This window comes from Trachurus trachurus (assembly GCF_905171665.1).
Source record: "Trachurus trachurus genome assembly, chromosome: 16".
NCBI lineage: Eukaryota > Metazoa > Chordata > Actinopteri > Carangiformes > Carangidae > Trachurus > Trachurus trachurus.
Genome location: NC_139902.1, coordinates 21,986,749 through 22,005,438, shown reverse-complemented (window position 1 = coordinate 22,005,438; position 18,690 = coordinate 21,986,749). Strand labels below are relative to the sequence as shown.

The window sequence follows — 18,690 nt, the reverse complement described above, 5'->3', positions numbered from 1 at the left end:
TGAAGTGAGGATTTGCTACTTTTAAAAGGTTTTCCTCAGTTTCATTGGAACATTTCTTTTTTTTCTTCCATCGTCTGCACATCATCCCTCTTCAACATCTAATGAAATCATCAAGTTTTTAAAAATAATTTTACAAAACTCCATCCATCTCTACAAAAACAATCACTTCACTCAGCCATGAACTCACATTCATGCAGACTGTTTCTTAATGCTGGTTCATTAAGTGATTATCATTAGGTGAAAGTGCTTCATGCTGCACTGAAACTCCACATTGTTCCTTTGGGGTTCATAGAAATCCTGTGGAGGTGTGTTAACAGAGCAGGAACAGAAGGAGGGGTGAGTGAGTGCTGGAGGAAGATGCAGAGATACTGAATGAGTAAGAAAGCTCTCAGACAACTTTAGAGCAATTGACTGTGTCATTAATCACAGTTTTCCCAGGTGAGCGACTGAGGAGAGAGTTTGCCCTAATGTGAGCACATCGACAGCGGCTTCCATTATTAATGTGTTCTGTATAGATAGTCTACACAGGCTGTAAAACACACCTTTTCTAGAAAGCACTAAAGACTCTGAGTGGACGTTATTGGACACCCATTACAAATGTGCTAATTTTGTCCCTCCTCATTCCTCTGAGTATAACCACAGATACTTTCAAGTGTTGTGGTGAACAACATATTGGACATAGATGCCTCTAAAATAAATTAATTTACAGCAAGAAAAAAGCCACTGGCCCTCCACACTGATGGACTACACAGACAAATTTGCAACAAATGAGGACTTTCTTTAAAATCCTCCAAACCTTTAGAAGGTGGTCACGTTCAGTCTGTCAAGAAATAATTAAAAATGTACTCTGACATTATGAATGACATTGAGATTGTTTTTTTGTTTTTTTCATTTTTGCTTAATTGAATGAGAGTGAAATGACCTGAGTCCTGCTGTGATAATTAGCTGTTAGACAGCTCATATAGAAAATCTATTGGTCTCAAAGAAGGACGCATGTCTCTGGGTACAGGCTGCCAATCCTGCATTCAAAAATGCCTCGTTGGCCATTTGTTTTTTTCCTTTATTGTATTGGCTCGATGCAGCCACTCACTAGCTAAAGGAAGACAGGAGAAGCTGGATTATTGGTTCAGTAAATGGAGAAAGAGAGAGGGTAATGCAGAGTATAGATTGATGCAGTGGATATATTGCTGCACAGGGCAGAATGTGCTCAGCAAGGCAGAATTAGACTATCAAGTCCCTTAAGATAAAGCATGTAAAATATCCAGTCTGACAATGCCTCCAGGATACTGACTGCAGCAGCTAAACATAAAGCATCTTAATGGGACGGTTTCTGTTCTATTTGTTTACATTTGTGAATGGTCCAACCCAATGAATCCCTTGTTTATGAGTTCACTCAAGGCTCTTGTTGGACTTCATCACCAAATTAATTTGAGGAATTTGTCAGAGTAAATTTATAGTCAACTGGTAACTTCAATCAGTCCTGTCCTGATTGTGCCTCCTGGGGAAACTGCTGACAGAGCTGAGCAACACACAACGGTCCCACTGATTTAATGCAAACAGAAACTGAATGGAAATCCGATTATGCCGTGTTTTAAAATTAAGATTGTAATTTTAATCAGTGCCTATCTTTGTATACCTTCAATCAGCTGTTCAGCTCTTGAGAAAAACACAACAAAACAAATAATAAAAAAAAACACCATCAGCAATGAGAAGCACAATAACCATAACAGCACAAGACACATAACACTACATCTAAATAAATGAAATATCCAGCTATGAGTCTTTTCGGCCTCAACCTGACATCTTTTGTCCCCTGTGCTCTTATTTTTCAACCATGTGTTGCTACTGCCACCCAGTGGTCAAAGCCTTACACAGCCTCCACAGCCACATGATTTACAGTTTTTCTCGGTTGCTTTGGTACATTTCTCAGATCAGAATTTAAATTCTCAAAACTACTACAATCTCCACATCATTGTGTCACTTGTGCACATCAAAAAAGCAGTTTCTCATTTCTTTGAACAAGTAGCAAATGCTTTGGTTCATCCATGCAAATGATTATGAACAATTCTCTGCTGTTTCCTACATTATCAATTGCTTATGTCATGTTGATCAAAATGTATTATCACGGACTGTTGGATAGTCTCACCCCCTCACAACATGTATAGGCATTAGTTCATCCCATGAGTCAAAATGGTTGAACAACTTGTCGAATTATGTCAAGCATATTTCTATACATTTTGATTAGACCTTTTTTTCTAAATCTGTCCTGAATTGGTCAATTGCTCCCAGGTGAATCTTGACTTTCTCTAATGAAGGAAAAAGTATAGCCGGAGCACAACACAATGTTACAATGTCTGACAATGGAAGGACAAGGAATTGTACTACAGCACTGCATGTACAGTTTTCCCTAAAGAGATTGTCCTATGTTCACATTTCTACTTTTGTTTTTTTCTTTGTGCTAGTGCTGTCTTTTCTTTTCTGTATCGCAATGACATGGTCTGTCAACAAATTACAGTACAAACAGTAAAAGCGTAAATGTGAATCTTGTCCAGTCTCTTGCAATCAATCTCCCACATACACTAAGGTGTAACTTACAATTTACAATAATTGTCATCAAAACTTTAGTTTACATCAGAACATCCCTCCAGAGTGCACTGTTATATTGACAACAACATGACTAAGCAATTTGACTGTCTCATCCGTACACAATGGCACATCATTCTGGTGGCACTGACATGTTCATTGACACAGATATTTACTTTTGAGAGATGAACTAAGGATTCTGAGCAAGAGACTGGCTTTTGCAGGTGATTCCTGGTGTTTTGCTATTTGTACGAATTGTTCTGAGAAATGCACGACTGAGAAAAACTGTAATACGGCCCAAGGTCTTGGTGCAATTGAACTGAACTGAAATCACTGCAGTTTTATGCTCATCTGTGGTCTGACAGGATTTTATGACTTCAACTGGCATGGAGACAGTGTTGAGGTTCAATATGAAAAGGAAACAAATATCCCAGTGATATTAAACTTTTTTTTAACTTGATAATTGAACTTTCTTATATAATAACATATCAGACACAAATCATAATCCATTGATTATTTTCATTTATCAGCACTGACTGGATATTAAACTTTAACTCTTGTGTTTTCAGTTCCTTGTAGAAAAAAATCCAACATCTGACAAGCAGCTATAAGGTGTGTTGCCCATATTTTCATGTCAGTGTCACATTATGTGCCAAAGATGTCCAATGCAACAGCCAAAGCAACACTGTCATAGCTACTATGAATACAATTGATCTGAGTGGGTTAGCAGAGACTTATATATTAGCTTAATGGCCCAGTAGCCTCAGTAATAAAAAAAAAACATTAAAAAAAAAAAATACAAAAAAAATATGTTTCCACTTAGTTACTTACGCATTTACAGATGAGAGGAAACCATAGACTGTAGGAAACGCAGTTCTGGATCCAGCTGCAGCTCTTTAACCACTGGTTAGCTTCTCCATCTAGTCAAAGCCAGACCAGTGTTGGCTTCTTCGTCCCACAGTTGGTCGGAAACATGGAGCTGGTAAAAACGACATGTATTGCTTATTATTTTCACTTTCCATGGTCAGCCAGAATCTGGTCTGGTGGTATCTGTGGCTGCTTCATTTGTGTTTTCATCTCTTTCTTTGACTGAAGCTTTTTCTTGACACCAAGCACTGAGGTGCACCCGTATGCACTTTAACTTGCACGTGCTGCCAGACCGGAACACTACACTATAGAGAGGATGTGATTTAATGATCTGCCGGGGACACCATCAGTAACGCGAGGGTTTATGCTAGATGAAGACTGATCAACTTTTTTTTTTTGCAGCTTTTTCTGCGCTTCACGCGCTTTACACTTACCCGCCTCAAAACATCAACATCCTGTCTCCTCCAGTCACATGTCACTCACCTAACCAATAACAGACAGGGACGAGCTCAGGTAAATGTGAGAATAACTACACCGGTTGATTCCAGAGGTTAGTCAATACACTGTATTGTAACTATTTAAACATACATGGGTAAATACGTATATGGAATTTTAAAAAAAATACATAGTCTTTTTCTTTTCTTTCTTTTTCTTTTATAAATTGACCTCTGATATATTCACTTAAAATCGGATCTCAGTCAAAATGTGAATTTTACATTGCCTTCATACATAGTTTGCTGCTCTACTGTTTAACTTTTTATTTACAGAGCCCGAGGCAGGTGATATTTTATTTGAAAATGTCTTTATGTGTGCTTCGCTATTCATTATCTGGCTTCTGAGAGCAGGCAGCACCTCCTGATGTTACAACAACCTCCTGCTTTTTTAACGGAGAGAGAGCATATTCACATCTCTTATATTCCATAGCTTACTTTATGGGGTTTTTGTTTGTTTGTTTTTTCCAGCTTTCTATTGATTGTTAAGTTCTGGCCATTTTTAGAATACAAGAATACTGCAAAAAGTAGAAAAACACGCACATCCCAAAAAATTGTAGGCCTGGGTGCTGGACTAGAAGGTAAATACTCAATGAAAAGAAAGGGAAGTCCGCACACCGGAGATGGCAATGTATTGTTTAACGTTTCGGGGCAAGCCCTTCGTCAGACATCAAGGATTGAGTGAGGACGCACTGTCCTAAATCATCCCCCAGGGATCACATGACACAATCAGGCCTAGTCAACCACAGGTGTGAATGACTACAATCTTGATGTATACAAAGAAATAAAACACTATCAACTATCACAATATTCACAGTAGAAAATCCAATACACAAAGCCGGTGCATATTCTCATTGGCCCAGGCCAATACACAAAGCATTTTTCACTATCACCATGGACAGTAGAAAATCCAATACACAAAGAATAATTCACAACAAGAATCTAACACCTAGAATAGCACATGACAGCATCAGGTATACACCGTCATAAACTCATGTGATATTGAAGAGGAAAAAGGGCGTCTCAGGAAAGAAAACAATCCACAGCACCACAAAAAGAAAAAAGTTGCAGCAAAGCCTGCAAACATGGCTAGCACAGTAGTAGCAGAAGAAAGACAATAGCAACACACCAACTACTGTCTAAGCAATGTCTGTACAGGAGGCATCTAATGAACTCAAACAGGGGAGGCACACAGGATACAACAGGAACATAAGCAGAAATAGCAGAAAGGGCTTTACAGAAAAGGCCTCAAATCAAAATCTATATTGAGCCCTTTCGGAGAGAGCGTGTCTAGTGTATATATCCAAATACAAGAATACAAATTGATTTTCACAACCTGGAATATAACACATCAACCTAAACAATCAACCGTTGTATGTTGGTGCACAAAATGTGCAAAATTAGGCTATAAGAAGTATTACTCATGCAGACATCATATATTCCTCTCACCTATAATTCATCATCATGTAGATATCACACAGTGCACCAGCTGTAGACACCTCCGAAAGGATTTTTGTCTCTGTTGTCCTCCTATTCAGTGTCATCTTTGAATTTTGGATGTATAATGGACCATTATGGCTCCTATAGAGCTTCTACTAAGATTACAAAAAATATTACACATAACTGTACATCAAAAATTCTCCATACGGGTTGTAAATTAGTTGACTTTTTTTTTTTTTTTAATCCAAGAGTTTTATCATGGGAAATGAAACAGGACACAGCTCAAACATTTGTTTTGTTGCTGTCACTGTACAATCTGATCAGCAATTTGTCCTTGTTGGATTCCGGGACAGGAACACGACTTCCTCTGCTGCAGCGACACACAACCTCACAGAAAGCACACAAGCTGGGTGTGTCAGTGAACGATGGAGAGAGCTGCTGTGGTGTCGGGCTGCAGGACTCCCTCAGTGCCAGAGTACAACATCTCCACCTCCACCTTGGCCTTCGACCAGCATTTTGCTACAACTGCTAAAGGAATTCTCCTCATAGCCGAGATAGTAAGTGTGAATATGTTTTTTTTTTTGTTTGTTTGTTTTAAAGCCTGAGGAAGGCATTATTAGCAAACACAATAGACTTTACAACAGGTTAATATTGGGGCATCTGATTATACTTTAAATAATGACTGACAGGAAGTAATAAAATTATCAGATCTTTTTGTCACACCTATGTTGCAAGCACATGTTCTTACCAGATAAGGTAGAAATGGAGACCAGAGGCAGTGCAGGGTGACTCTAGTCTACAGTTTGATTTAAAAAATGATTCATATAGCCTACTGTAATTATTTTATTTACTGTACTCTTCGTCCACAACGTGAATGTGAAATTCATAGCAATAGCATAAGTATATCTGTGGTGTTGCTATAAGACAGTATCCAAAAGACCCAAGAAAACAAGAGTAAAACAAAAAACAATGTTTCTATGAAAATAGGAAGTTGACTAAAAACACTAAGCAAATCAACTCTACCTCCTCTCTCTCCCTCATTGTCTCTCTTCCTTTTCAAATCAACTGAGGGAAAAAGACAGGATAGCCTTTCTCTAAATACAGTCTGGCTGGCTGCCATACAGAGGCTGGGCACGCCACATTTGGAGCAATCGGACTGCCACACATTCAAATAAGTTACATGGAAATGCAGACACACTAAAACATTTAATGATTTAGTAGATTTATACAAATGATTGTGAGATAATCATTTATGTTGGTTGGCTTCATTAAATAATTATAGATTGAAATCAGTTTAACTTTGGTTGTACAAGAGATTTCATTTTAGAAGAAACCAACTCAGCTCAGTCACATTTCACACCAGACTTCACTTTCTTCCTGTGATATGAAACATCCAGCAGGAATCTTTTGTTGTGAAACAGGAAGGGTGGATTTAGAATAGTGTTGGGAGCAGCAAGCTTAAACTACTCACCACCACGGCACTTGGATGCAGCGGAGATGGAGTATGTTGTGTGTAATGACCAATGAAAATTGGAAGTGAGTCATTGAAGAATAATCAACAGAACAGTCAGTATCAAAAAAGAGAACAAAGATGACCAGAAACATTACATCCTGTGTGATTTCTTTCTTTTTTTTTACTCTGGTTCATTTACAGGAATTTTCCTCTTAATCTCAAAACTGTTCATTTCCTGTCCTATATCATGCTCCCTTTTATGTCTCCTCTTTTCCAGCTGTGTGGTATGTTAGTGTGGGTTCTGGTTGGGGGAACACACTATTTTCATTTGCCTGGCCTTTGCTGGGTGATGTTTGTTGCCATCCTGTGCTGGATCCTGACGGTTTCCCTGTTTCTTATTTACCTCATTGGAGTCCACAAGAGGATACCACAGGTCCCCTGGACTACAGTGGTAACATGCTCACACAGTAACATGCTCACACACACACACACACACACACACACACACACACACACACACACACACACACACACACACACACACACACACACACACACACACACACACACACACACACACACTAAGTTGGACCGATTTGTCTTTTGCTCAGTGATTCACCGTTTCTGTCTTTGTCTCCTCTAGTCGCTGAGTGTGAACTGTAGCGCTGCAGCTCTCTACCTGGTGACAGCAGTGGTGGATGCTCTGACAGTCAACCAGGCCATTAGGGGGCGACACAACTACAACTGCTGGGCAGCATCTGCAGTAAGAGCACTTTGAGTCACAATGAAGTGACAAAACCACAGATACAATCTAATAAATGGTGCAACCTTCAGAGCAGAGACATAACAAACGACCCAGAGGTCTGCCTCTGTATTAGAGCAGCCCATTCAAATCTTGCAAGTCTGCATGATGGCTTTTACGGCATGCAGAAAATGCCTTTATATAAAATAAGAGACATCTATTCATTGGCCATATTGTTAATCTGTGCAAAAACCTGTGCAGCCAACCACTTATTCTGAAAAAGTCTCTGCAGAAGGCCACTGCATGAGAATACAAGAAGATCTTGAGGAAAAAATCTGAATCAAAGCATCATATTCTGACTTTCTTATGGCCTCTAATAATGGTGTATTTCCAGAAACATGACATCATCTTTTCAAACTGTTACAGAAGACACTGTCTTTTAACAACCTGAGTATTCCTTTGATAAATATGTGCATAAAACTAGTGTAACAAGTGCTTTTAGGAAGACATAATGAGGAAACATGTTTTGAAACTGCCTTAACTCAGTTAATATGAATAAAATACAATGCAACTAAGAAATTGTGAAATAAATGTAACATTTAAAGGTCCCATATTATACTCTTTTTACTCAATTTCACTCAGCTGTCAGACGTCCAACTAAACTGTATTCGAAATGTATTGCCCCAAACTGATCCGTGGTCCTGAATGGCAGCTGTCTCAAAGTCGCTCAAATGAGCTCTGCTGAGAACAAGCTGTTTCTGTGCCTGCACCTTTAAATGTTAATGAGCTCCGTCTGTCACAGCCTTGACTGCCCCTCTCAGCCAATCAGAGGCCTAGTAAGGCGGGTCTTGGCGTGGCCATAGTAGGAAAGATTCTGCCTCAGGGACAGGATGTGGCTAACGGTAGCATGGGCTAATGTTTACGGGTGGATGTATCACTATGGCCAGAGCGATTGATATTTAGCGTGGCGACAGCTCTTGACGTCGCCGCCAGTGCGGTCTCGTGGTTCATGTAGCTCACAATAGTCCCAAACCAGGCTTGAAACAACGTTCAAAACACACACAGCCAGTATCACAACTAAGCATAAAGTCCGCTTAGCTTAATGCTAACGTATAATGTGAAACCTCATAGACGGGCTAACAGAAATTAGCATCGGCTGTCGCCGTTTCGCGGCAAACGAACAGCCATAGAAGCTGCTAAAAACCTGTTTTAATTTTGGCTTTAGCACTGTTAACACGTCACAGTTTAATGCGAGAAAGTTTAATCAAGAGTCTGTGGTCAGTTTGCTCCGATGTCTGTCCTGGGAGAAGTGCAGAGTCTGTGTGAGCCCCGACCGGGGACCGTGGCAGCTGCAGACAGCCGCTCTACTGAGCTGATCTGCCGGCACGACATCTCCTCCTCCCGGAGGAGAAAACGAGCGAAGTAACGTATCCGCATGCTTTTAGAGGTTTACTGCTGGCTGGTTAAATTATTTTTAGGAGATTTAATGCTGGTCTCATTGATGAAATTTTACAACTGTGGCAGTCGCATTAGTAGAATGAAAAGTGAGGAGGAGCTGGGCTATGTACTGAAATCACCACATTTACGTAAATAAAGGGGAGGGGGGGCGACAGCGGAAAAGCGACCAGACTTGCATAGTTTGTTCATTTTAAAACATTTATTAATTGAAATGTGGTGATATCTGATGACTTTGGCGCTGTGTGTGCAGCCAACAACAGAGCAACCGCTTCTTCCAGGTTGTACATTCGCCATTGTTTAACCACAGCTATGTTAACAAGCAGGGGAAAAAATGGCACGGTTTAGAAAATTTCTTCAGGCGTGGCAAACCTTCACCTGGGGCGGTGCCACCAACCTAGGGGGTGGCGTCGAGTCTGTCGGTGACGTCACCGACAGACTATCTTCAACATGGCCTGTATAAGCGCACATTTTCTAAAGACAGAGAAAGCGAAAAAGGGAGAGGATGAACTTTTTTCATACCAGGGGGGATTGTAGACAGGCCGGGGATGCATATTGTTGATAGAAAACCGCTCTAAAGTGCATTTTGCATAATATGGGACCTTTAAGAGAGTTGTGTTAAATTTTCTTAAATTTTATTTAATGTTTTTCTTTCTATTTCCTTTATTTTTTCCCCTTAACCCTTCTCCACCTTTCACTCTTTCAGTTCTTTGCTTTTCTGACCACACTGTGCTATGCAGGAAGCAGTTACCTGAGTTTCCGTGACTGGAAAACCACAGAGGAGCAGCAGTAGTCTCATTGCCTCCTGTTCCATGGCAACATTGTTCAGACTTTCTGCCCTATGAGGGACATGTGCAGTCAGATGTCTACATTTTTGGACAAGAAGAAAGAAAATGAAGTACTGGGTATGGCTATTTTACAAATGCAGACATGTAACAGGATGCCAACTTCATCGTCCTCCATCTAAATTTGTACTAATTTGGCTGTGTTTACCTTTTCTAGATTCCCTCCTACCATGGCTTTAAAGCCCCTGTACGGAGCTTTTAAGTGGATATGCAAAAGTCTCTGGTTTCTGCTGATGTGTCTCTGTTACCTAAAACAGCAAATGAGCCCATCAGTGTGAAGATACGCTATTTCTAAGTAGTCTAATTCTATACCTCTGGAAGGCATGGTCGGGTCGGACCACTGACGAAACAATACAGATACATTACACTGCTAAAAAAAATTTTAAAAAGCAAGTCCCGTCTTCTTTTCGACGTTTCCAAAACAAATCTACACGCGCCAGCCAGACAAACGTCTTAATGACAGTGGGAAATGCAGTCTTGATTCCGCCGTTTTCGTCCACAGGGGCCGCCAAAATCAACACTAAATGAAAAGTCTGTACAGGGGCTTTAATCTTTTAATCTTTAATCTTTAATCTGTTCATTGAGGTGTCATATGATCTTTTGTGAATGTTTTTCTCCATCATAACTATGCCACCAAGTTGTTTTCAAGTTGTTTTTATTTTGTTTTCACAACAGGTATAAAAAAAAATTAAGACTAATTAAAAAGAATATGCAGAAATAAAAATCATGCAGTCATTTGAATCATAACTTGTAATCCTTTCAGTATAAATTCTTCAATACATTTAATTTTGATTAAAGGTATAGCTGCTGTTTGTCTCATGTCTCAGTGATGCACACAAATGCTCATGTTCCTTCATCATTGTTTTCATTGTTGATAAATCATTATTCCATACACACAATTACACAAAAGGTCTCGATCCAAACATGGTGCAATATTACCCGGCAGCACACATTTGTTTACAGGCTATGTACCACAGCTTGATCACTAATCAATAAATCATACTCATTACTCAGCTTTCGGTCTTTTGTTTTTTGCCTTTATCCATGTATACCACCCCCCAGTGGGCTGCCAGTGAAGTAATCCCATTGCCATTAAAGCGGCCACTCAGCAGTCTGAGCTCTGCGTCAACATGGATCGGGTAGAAGTTAAAGGAGTCCTGAAACACAACATTAGATGTTAATAAATGACCACAAGTATAAGTATGAATAAATATTGTAGCAAAGAGAAAGGATCTATCACCTTGGTAGGCTGTCCAGCGAACAGAGAGCGCCCTAAGGACGTCACAAATATCAGCTGATAGATGTAGGACTTGTCGTGTTTACCGGAGATCTGAAAAAATGCATGGACACTGTGAGCATATTACAGTTTTTCAGAGTTGCTGAAATGACTAGACTAGTATTTTACTATAGTAGTATCACAAAATCTCTGACCTGAACAATGACCTCATTGTCAAAGAGCGTCAACTCCTTTGGACTGCCGACTACTCGTCCAATCCTTGTAGACCAAGTGCGCTCATAACGCAGCTGGATACTATAAGGACACACACAAGAGGGAAACACATAGTTAAACACAGAGGATAAAATGTTACAGTCATGATGTGGCTGGATATTGTAATGAGTCAATGGACAAGGAGGGGAAAGACTGAAGACTTACCCAGTGATGTAGGCATGAGAGACCTCCCAGAGCCTGATTGCTGTGATCCTTCCCTCTCCATTTGAGGAGAAGGAAGAGCCACTGCCACCTCCAACTGCACGAGAGTAGGAGTAGTGCACTATAGCTGGAGTGGAAGCTATAGGTGAAGGAACAGAGGAAATTCAAGGAATTCTTTACTCTCTCAACTCTAAAAAATTGTGTAAAAAAAGCCAGTTACATTAACTTCTTACATTTTGACCCACAGTTGACAGAGCTGACACAGAGCACAGCAGGACAAGGACAGACAACTTTTGTGAGGGCATCTTGAAACAACTCTGAAATTAGAGACCTCGCCATCATTATTGTCAACATCATAGTCATCAACATCATCATTCATACAAGTGTTTTAATCACTGTATCCACCTGATATTTGCTTTTTGGTTCCTATAAACATTTTATATATCATCATCATTATCATCATTATTATATCATCACTAGTACAAATAGATACACTCGCACGCACACATGCAACCCAACGTACTGTAACAACCCCTGTTTGCTTAACAATGGCATACCTGTTGTAGTTTGGTGACAGGTTCTGGGAAATTGGAGAAGAACTTTCTGCCACATATTTTTCACCAGACTTACAGGAAATTCAGTTCATTGATCATGTCACATCATCTTTAACAGTTTGAACTCTCTCTTGCATTTCTGTTTGTGCACGTAAAAAGTGAAAAGAAGGCAGAAAAATAAGAAAAAAATAAGAACCACTGAAGGTGAGGTCATTTTGTCAACAAATTTTTAAAAAGTGGTCGGCAAACAGGAGCTCATTCAAGTGCAGACTGGTTAGATTTTGGTAGCTGAAGGTCAAAGTTTACAGTGATTCACAAAACATGATAAGAAGAAGATTAAGAAGATATGTCGAGCAGAAAGAGGGGGAAGTAGTAAATGTGTCGTGAGGGAGTATGGGGGAGAGGAAGTTAAATAAAAAACAAACTAGCATATAAATAAACAAGTAAGATAATTAGAAAGAGCATTTCATAAGAAAATGTGTGTGAATGCTGAAAGCTGAAAGCCATTGCTGAAACAATGCTGCGAAACAATGATGCGAAATTGTCCCAAAAAAAATTAAATAAGTCAATTTTTCAAGCTTGTTTTGTAGTGGAAGCTTCTCGAAGCTTCTCTTCCCGGTTCGTCCAAATTTGACGAACCGGGAAGAGGAGCTTTGAGAAGCTTCCACTACAAAACAAGCTTGAAAAATTGACTTATTAATTTTTTTTCGGGGCAATTTCGCATTTCGGGGATTCAATACAAGACGGACATTACATACAAGCAGCATGGAGGTATTTGGATGTTTTTTGGTGTGTCTTTTTGTTACGAAGGCAGTTGGTATCCATTTGCAACCGTTATATTGACATGCACTGCTACGTCGAGACCCCCTGTTACTCAGAGAAGCCACGGATAGCTCTGAAACTTCTCCCAGCCCTTATGAGGGTGAGTAGATAATGAGTGAAATTTCAATCTTGGGTGAACTTTAATTTAGTTTAGTTTAGTTTATTATTACAGGACAGTGTACAATACCATTAATCAATTGTAGAACAATGAAGAGATGGTTGTACCAGATTTAGCCACTAGGACTAATTTCCATCTGTAGTCCCAACATAAAACTCACAATACAAATCACAATAAAATACAGATCGCAAAAAAATACAGATCACAGTAAAATACAGGAGGAACCCAAGACATAGAACGACACAGGTGAACACTTGAACAGCACAGAGGCAGCACACACACCGCCGCACAAGTAGCCACATCGCTTTAAAGCAGAAGTAAGCGATCCGGTCGTTTCGGCTAATGCTGCGTTCCAGGCAGGCTTTTGAAACCGTAAATTACAGCTTCAAGTCACAACTTACGACTTTGTAGCGTTCCAGGCAACCCACTCGTGTTTTTCCGACCTGTTTTACCTGTGAAAGTCACTATAACGGCCACTCGTAACTTCCGACCGGTGAACTCGTACCAGATCGAACTGGTACCACTTCACGGTCGGAAAAATACGAGTTTCCTTGAACGCACCATAACAGTCCTCGTCCCTACGTCACCACATTCACGGCGTCCCTTGGCTGCACACACAGCCCTTCATGCCGTTCTCTCTCCCACGGACGTAATTTTAGGGGGGGACGCAGGGGACATGTCCCCCCCACTTTTTCAAAACGCCGTTTTTGTCCCCCGCTGTTTTTACCGTCCACAAACAATGTTACACTGTATTAACACTAGCACCGCCATTGCACACTATATACCTATAACCGCCATGAGTCGTTCATTGGACGAACTGTAATAAAGCGTTAATTAGAGCTGTATAGGTGTTACATTTGTCGTAGTCTTTTAACAGCTACTCTGGGCCATGAAGTAGGCTGCACCCCGCAGCCTCCGCGAGGCGGGGGGGGGGGGGGGGGGGGGGGGGGCATACCGTAGGAACCCCGCCCCCGCCTGTAAAGCCAGGTTTCCACCGTATAAACGACCTTTTTTTTCTCTCTCTCTCTCTTTTACGGCAACATCCATAGTCCTTAGTGATCTTTGTTTGATATGTCAGGTGGAGCTGCCCATCATACCGACGCAGGATTGCGACCCCCCCCCCCCCCCCCGCGTGCGCTCACGTCGGCGCTTTACATGAAGAGCACAGCGACTCTGCTTTTACACTAGTTTGCTCCTAAATACTGGCTTTATAAAACGAATTTCGTTTTCTTTTGATATCATATTGATATTTCCCCCCTGAATGTAGGCTACACCTCTTCTACAACTAGTCTGTCCAGTCTGGAAAATAATTTCTGCACCGTGCGTGCGTGAAGTGTGGACGTGAGTGTGCATCTGCGCAGCCTGCGCACGTGTACACACAGAGATACACATTAACACGCACGCACGCACGCACGCACGCACGCACACACACACACACACACACACACACACACACAATCACACATACACACACACACAGAGAGAGAGAGAGAGAGAGAGAGGGGGAGAGAGAGCGCATAAGCCCAATAATGCCGGCGCAAATCGGTGAAAACTGTAAGAAACTGAAAGAGTTTGGGTTTTATTAAAATATGTCCCCCCCACTTCTAAAATCAAAATTTCGTCCATGCTCTCTCCTCATTGGATAAAAACTGTAGGATACGAGAAAAGTTTTCTCCTCGGCTCAGAGCAGAGCAGAGTGACTGACAGACCCGTGTTTCGGTCCAAACACTCTATGTAAGTGATTGCTGTCGGAAGATATAACTATTTAAGACTTATATTAACACAAATATATCGCTTACTTCTGCTTTAAGCTGAAATGTAACTAAAACAAAGTAAAAAGTAAACAGAGATTAATGGCTTGTTAAGGACTAAAAGCAGTATGTTGAAAAGAAAGAAGAAACAGTCCTGCATGTGCAACAGTTGAAAAGTTGAAATCTAAAGAATATTGATGAACCAGTGCGAACTAGCAGAAGCAATAGCAATAGTTAAAGGGCTAAAAGCAGTGGAAACTTTTAAATAAATCCTGCATTATTAACAGTTGAGGTCAGCTGCAAAAAGCACTGGAACCTGACAGCTACAGAAAACGAATGAACCAATGCTAATTTAGCTGAAGCAATAGGTGACAAAAGATTAAAAAGTAGAACTTGTAAGAAGGAGGTTGACTTGTGTAAAATGTTTGGAAATTACTTGAATTGTTGAAGATTAGTATGAGAAAATAAAATATTGAAGTCTACTCAAATAAACAGCTTGAAAGCATGTTGCATCATATTCTGACATTCTGACGACCTCTAATAATGGTGTATTTACAGAAACATGACATCATCTTTTCAAACTATTACAGAAGACACAGTCTTTTAACAGCCTGAGTATTATTCCTTTGATAAATATGTGCATAAAACTAGTGTAACAAGTGATTTTAGGAAGACAAAACAAATTAAGAAAATGGTTGCATTATTAGTAATGAGGAAGCAATGTTTTGAAACTGCCTTAACTCAGTTAAAGCAGAAGTAAGCGATATTTTTGTGTTAATATAAGTCTTAAATAGTTATATCTTCCGACAGCAATCACTTACATAGAGTGTTTGGACCGAAACACGGGTCTGTCAGTCACTCTGCTCTGCTCTGAGCCGAGGAGAAAACTTTTCTTGTATCCTACAATTTTTATCCAATGAGGAGAGAGAACGGCATGCAGGGCTGTGTGTGCAGCCAAGGGATGCGCGTGAATGTGGTGATGTAGGGACGAGGACTGTTATGGTGCGTTCAAGGCAACTCGTAACTCGTGTTTTTCCGACCTGTGAAGTCGTACCAGTTCGATCTGGTACGACTTCACGGGTCAGAAGTTACGAGTGGCCGTTATAGTGACTTTCACAGGTAAAACAGGTCGGAAAAACACGAGTGGGTTGCCTGGAACGCTACAAAGTCGTAAGTTGTGACTTGAAGCTGTAATTTACGATTTCAAAAGCCTGCCTGGAACGCAGCATTAGCCAAAACGACCGGATCGCTTACTTCTGCTTTAATATGAATAAAATACAATGCAACTAAGAAATTGTGAAATAACTGTAACTTTTATGTGAGTTGTGTTAAATTTTCCTAAAATGTCTCTCATGTTTCTTTCTATTTCCTTTTTCCCTTAACCCTTCTCCACCTTTCACTCTTTCAGTTCTTTGCTTTTATGACCACACTGTGCTATGCAGAAAGCAGTTACCTGATTTACCATAACTGGAAAACCGCAGAGGAGCAGCAGTAGTCTCATTGCCTCCTGTTCCATGGCAACATTGTTCAGACTTTCTGCCCTATGAGGGACATGTGCAGTCAGCTGTCTACATTTTTGGACAAGAAGAAAGAAAATAGTAAAAGTAGGCTACTGGGTATGTGTGCTAGAGTCCATATTTACTCCAGTGATCTGAGGGCAGCTCTCCAATAGGCTATTTTACAAATGCAGACATGTAACAGGATCCCAACTTCATCGTCCTCCATCTAAATTTGTACTAATTGTTGGCTGTGTTTACCTTTTCTAGATTCCCTCCTACCCTGGCTTTAATCTTTTATGTTCATTGAGGTGTCATATGATCTTTTATGAATGTTTTTCTCCATCATTACTACACCATATACAGTACCACCAAGTTGTTTTCAAATTGTTTTTATTTTGTTTTCACAACAGGTATAAAAAAAAATTAAGGAAATTAATAAGAATCATGCAGTCATTTGAATTATAACTTCATCATTGTTTTCATTGTTGATAAGTCATTGTTCCATACACACAATTACACAAAAGGTCTCGATCTAAACATGGTGCAATATTACCCAGCACACATTTGATTACACGTATAGGCTACATACCACAGCTTGATCACTGATCAATAAATCATACTCATTACTCAGTTTTTGGTCTTTGGTGGAATCTTGAAAAATCTTTTGCCTTTATCCATGTATATCACCCCCCAGTGGGCTGCCAGTGAAGTAATCCCATTGCCATTAAAGCGGCCACTCAGCAGTCTGAGCTCTGCGTCAACATGGATCGGGTAGAAGTTAAAGGAGTCCTGAAACACAACATTAGATGTTAATAAATGACCACAAGTATAAGTATGAATAAATATTGTAGCAAAGAGAAAGGATATATCACCCGGAGAGGCCGTCCAGCGAACAGAGAGCGCCCTAAGGACGTCACAAATATCACCTGATAGATGTATGCGTTATCGTGTTTACCGGAGATCTGAAAAAATGCATGGACACTGTGAGCATATTACAGTTTTACAGAGTTGCTGAAACAGTTTTCTGAAACTATTCATTATGTATGTCAACAAATATCACATTTATTTTCAATGATTGGATAAATGACATTTGAATATTAACAGTATTCAAAAAAGAACAGACTAGTTCCACTATAAACAAGCTTCCTCTATCCAGGACAAGCTGACCCACAGCTACCTTCCCCCCAGAAGGCGGAGACAATGGTTTAAAAGACAAGAGGGCACATATAAATGTCTGCAAACAACAAAAGGAATTTGCTAACCTGAAAACAAGAGAGACACATAAAAATAAACATTTGATTAATTGCAATTAGACTTACATGCCCATGCAATTGTTTTTACATCAGGCACACAAAAAGGTGCCTCAAAGACAGAGTGGCAGAGCATAAATATGCCCTAAGATTAAATAATACAGATAACCTTATGGCACGCCATTTTCAAAGTCATCACAATGGCAACGATAATCTCCTGAAAGTGGAGGGTATGGACTCTGTAGAGCAGTTGATCTTAAAAAAACTTCTCCAAAGGGAGACTTTCTAGATTTTTACACCTGTTGCCTTGCAGGCCTAAATAAGGATATTGATTTCAGACCCATTTTGTAACAAAGTGTCAGCCTGTGATTGTGCTTTGTGTTTTTTTAAAATATGTTTCTGACATGTTTTTTGATTTTATATTGAGATGCTTATGCTAATTGAAACATATTATTGTCTTCACGTAGCAGCCAGTGTAGTCAACCCACTATGCCTATAAGGGACTTCTAGTGTCTAGAGTCTAGAGTGAGTGAGTGAGTGAGTGAGTGAGTGAGTGAGTGAGTGTGCCTGAAGTAAGCCTAATGCCTTTTCATCCTTTTAAAGACCAGACTAGTATTAGTACCACAAAATCTCTGACCTGAACAATGACCTCATTGTCAAAGAGCGTCAACTCCTTTGGACTGCCAACTACTCGTCCAATCCTTGTAGACCAAGTGCGCTCATAACGCAGCTGGATACTATAAGGACACACACAAGAGGGAAACACATGGTTAAACACAGAGGATAAAATGTTACAGTCATGATGTGGCTGGATATTGTAATGAGTCAATGGACAAGGAGGGGAAAGACTGAAGACTTACCCAGTGATGTAGGAATGAGAGATCTCCCAGAGCCTGATTGCTGTGATCCTTCCCTCTCCATTTGAGGAGAAGGAAGTGCCACTGCCCCCTCCAACTGCACGAGAGTAGGAGTAGTGCACTATAGCTGGAGTGGAAGCTATAGGTGAAGGAACAGAGGAAACAACAATTCTTTACTCTCTCAACACTAAAAATTATGTAAAGAAAAAGCCTCAACAGTTACATTAACTTCTTACATTTTGGCCGTTGAGAGTTGACAGAGCTGACACAGAGCACAGCAAGGACAAGGACAGACAACTTTTGTGAGGGCAT

At 40.2% G+C, this 18,690-nt stretch overlaps 3 protein-coding genes across 3 annotated transcripts; 1 reads left to right on the top strand and 2 right to left on the bottom strand.

Moving 5' to 3' along the window:
• Window positions 1-5,805: 5,805 nt before the first annotated feature.
• cmtm8b (CKLF-like MARVEL transmembrane domain containing 8b) lies at window positions 5,806-10,683 on the top strand. Its single transcript, XM_083990586.1, has 4 exons — window positions 5,806-5,938; window positions 7,112-7,285; window positions 7,478-7,597; window positions 9,738-10,683. Exons 1-4 carry the CDS (start codon window positions 5,807-5,809, stop codon window positions 9,822-9,824), a joined length of 513 nt encoding a protein of 170 aa, XP_083846712.1. The 5' UTR covers window position 5,806; the 3' UTR covers window positions 9,825-10,683.
• A 203-nt stretch (window positions 10,684-10,886) lies between these two features.
• Window positions 10,887-11,866, bottom strand: LOC310999756 (zymogen granule membrane protein 16-like; the record flags this gene model as incomplete). The annotated part of the gene is made up of 5 exons (XM_083990311.1): window positions 10,887-11,033; window positions 11,117-11,206; window positions 11,308-11,407; window positions 11,531-11,666; window positions 11,773-11,866. 5 exons carry the CDS (start codon window positions 11,864-11,866, stop codon window positions 10,887-10,889), a joined length of 567 nt encoding a protein of 188 aa, XP_083846437.1.
• A 5,032-nt stretch (window positions 11,867-16,898) lies between these two features.
• On the bottom strand, window positions 16,899-18,690 carry LOC310999755 (zymogen granule membrane protein 16-like; the record flags this gene model as incomplete). The annotated part of the gene is made up of 5 exons (XM_083990310.1): window positions 16,899-17,060; window positions 17,144-17,233; window positions 18,159-18,258; window positions 18,382-18,517; window positions 18,615-18,690. 5 exons carry the CDS (start codon window positions 18,688-18,690, stop codon window positions 16,899-16,901), a joined length of 564 nt encoding a protein of 187 aa, XP_083846436.1.

Bases quoted from the DNA above. Each gene is read 5' to 3' on its own strand.
- cmtm8b (XM_083990586.1), top strand. From the start codon at position 5,807: ATGGAGAGAGCTGCTGTGGTGTCGGGCTGCAGGACTCCCTCAGTGCCA. The intron at 5,939-7,111 runs GTAAGTGTGAAT...CCTCTTTTCCAG, and splicing joins TTCTCCTCATAGCCGAGATA to CTGTGTGGTATGTTAGTGTG. The intron at 7,286-7,477 runs GTAACATGCTCA...TGTCTCCTCTAG, and splicing joins AGGTCCCCTGGACTACAGTG to TCGCTGAGTGTGAACTGTAG.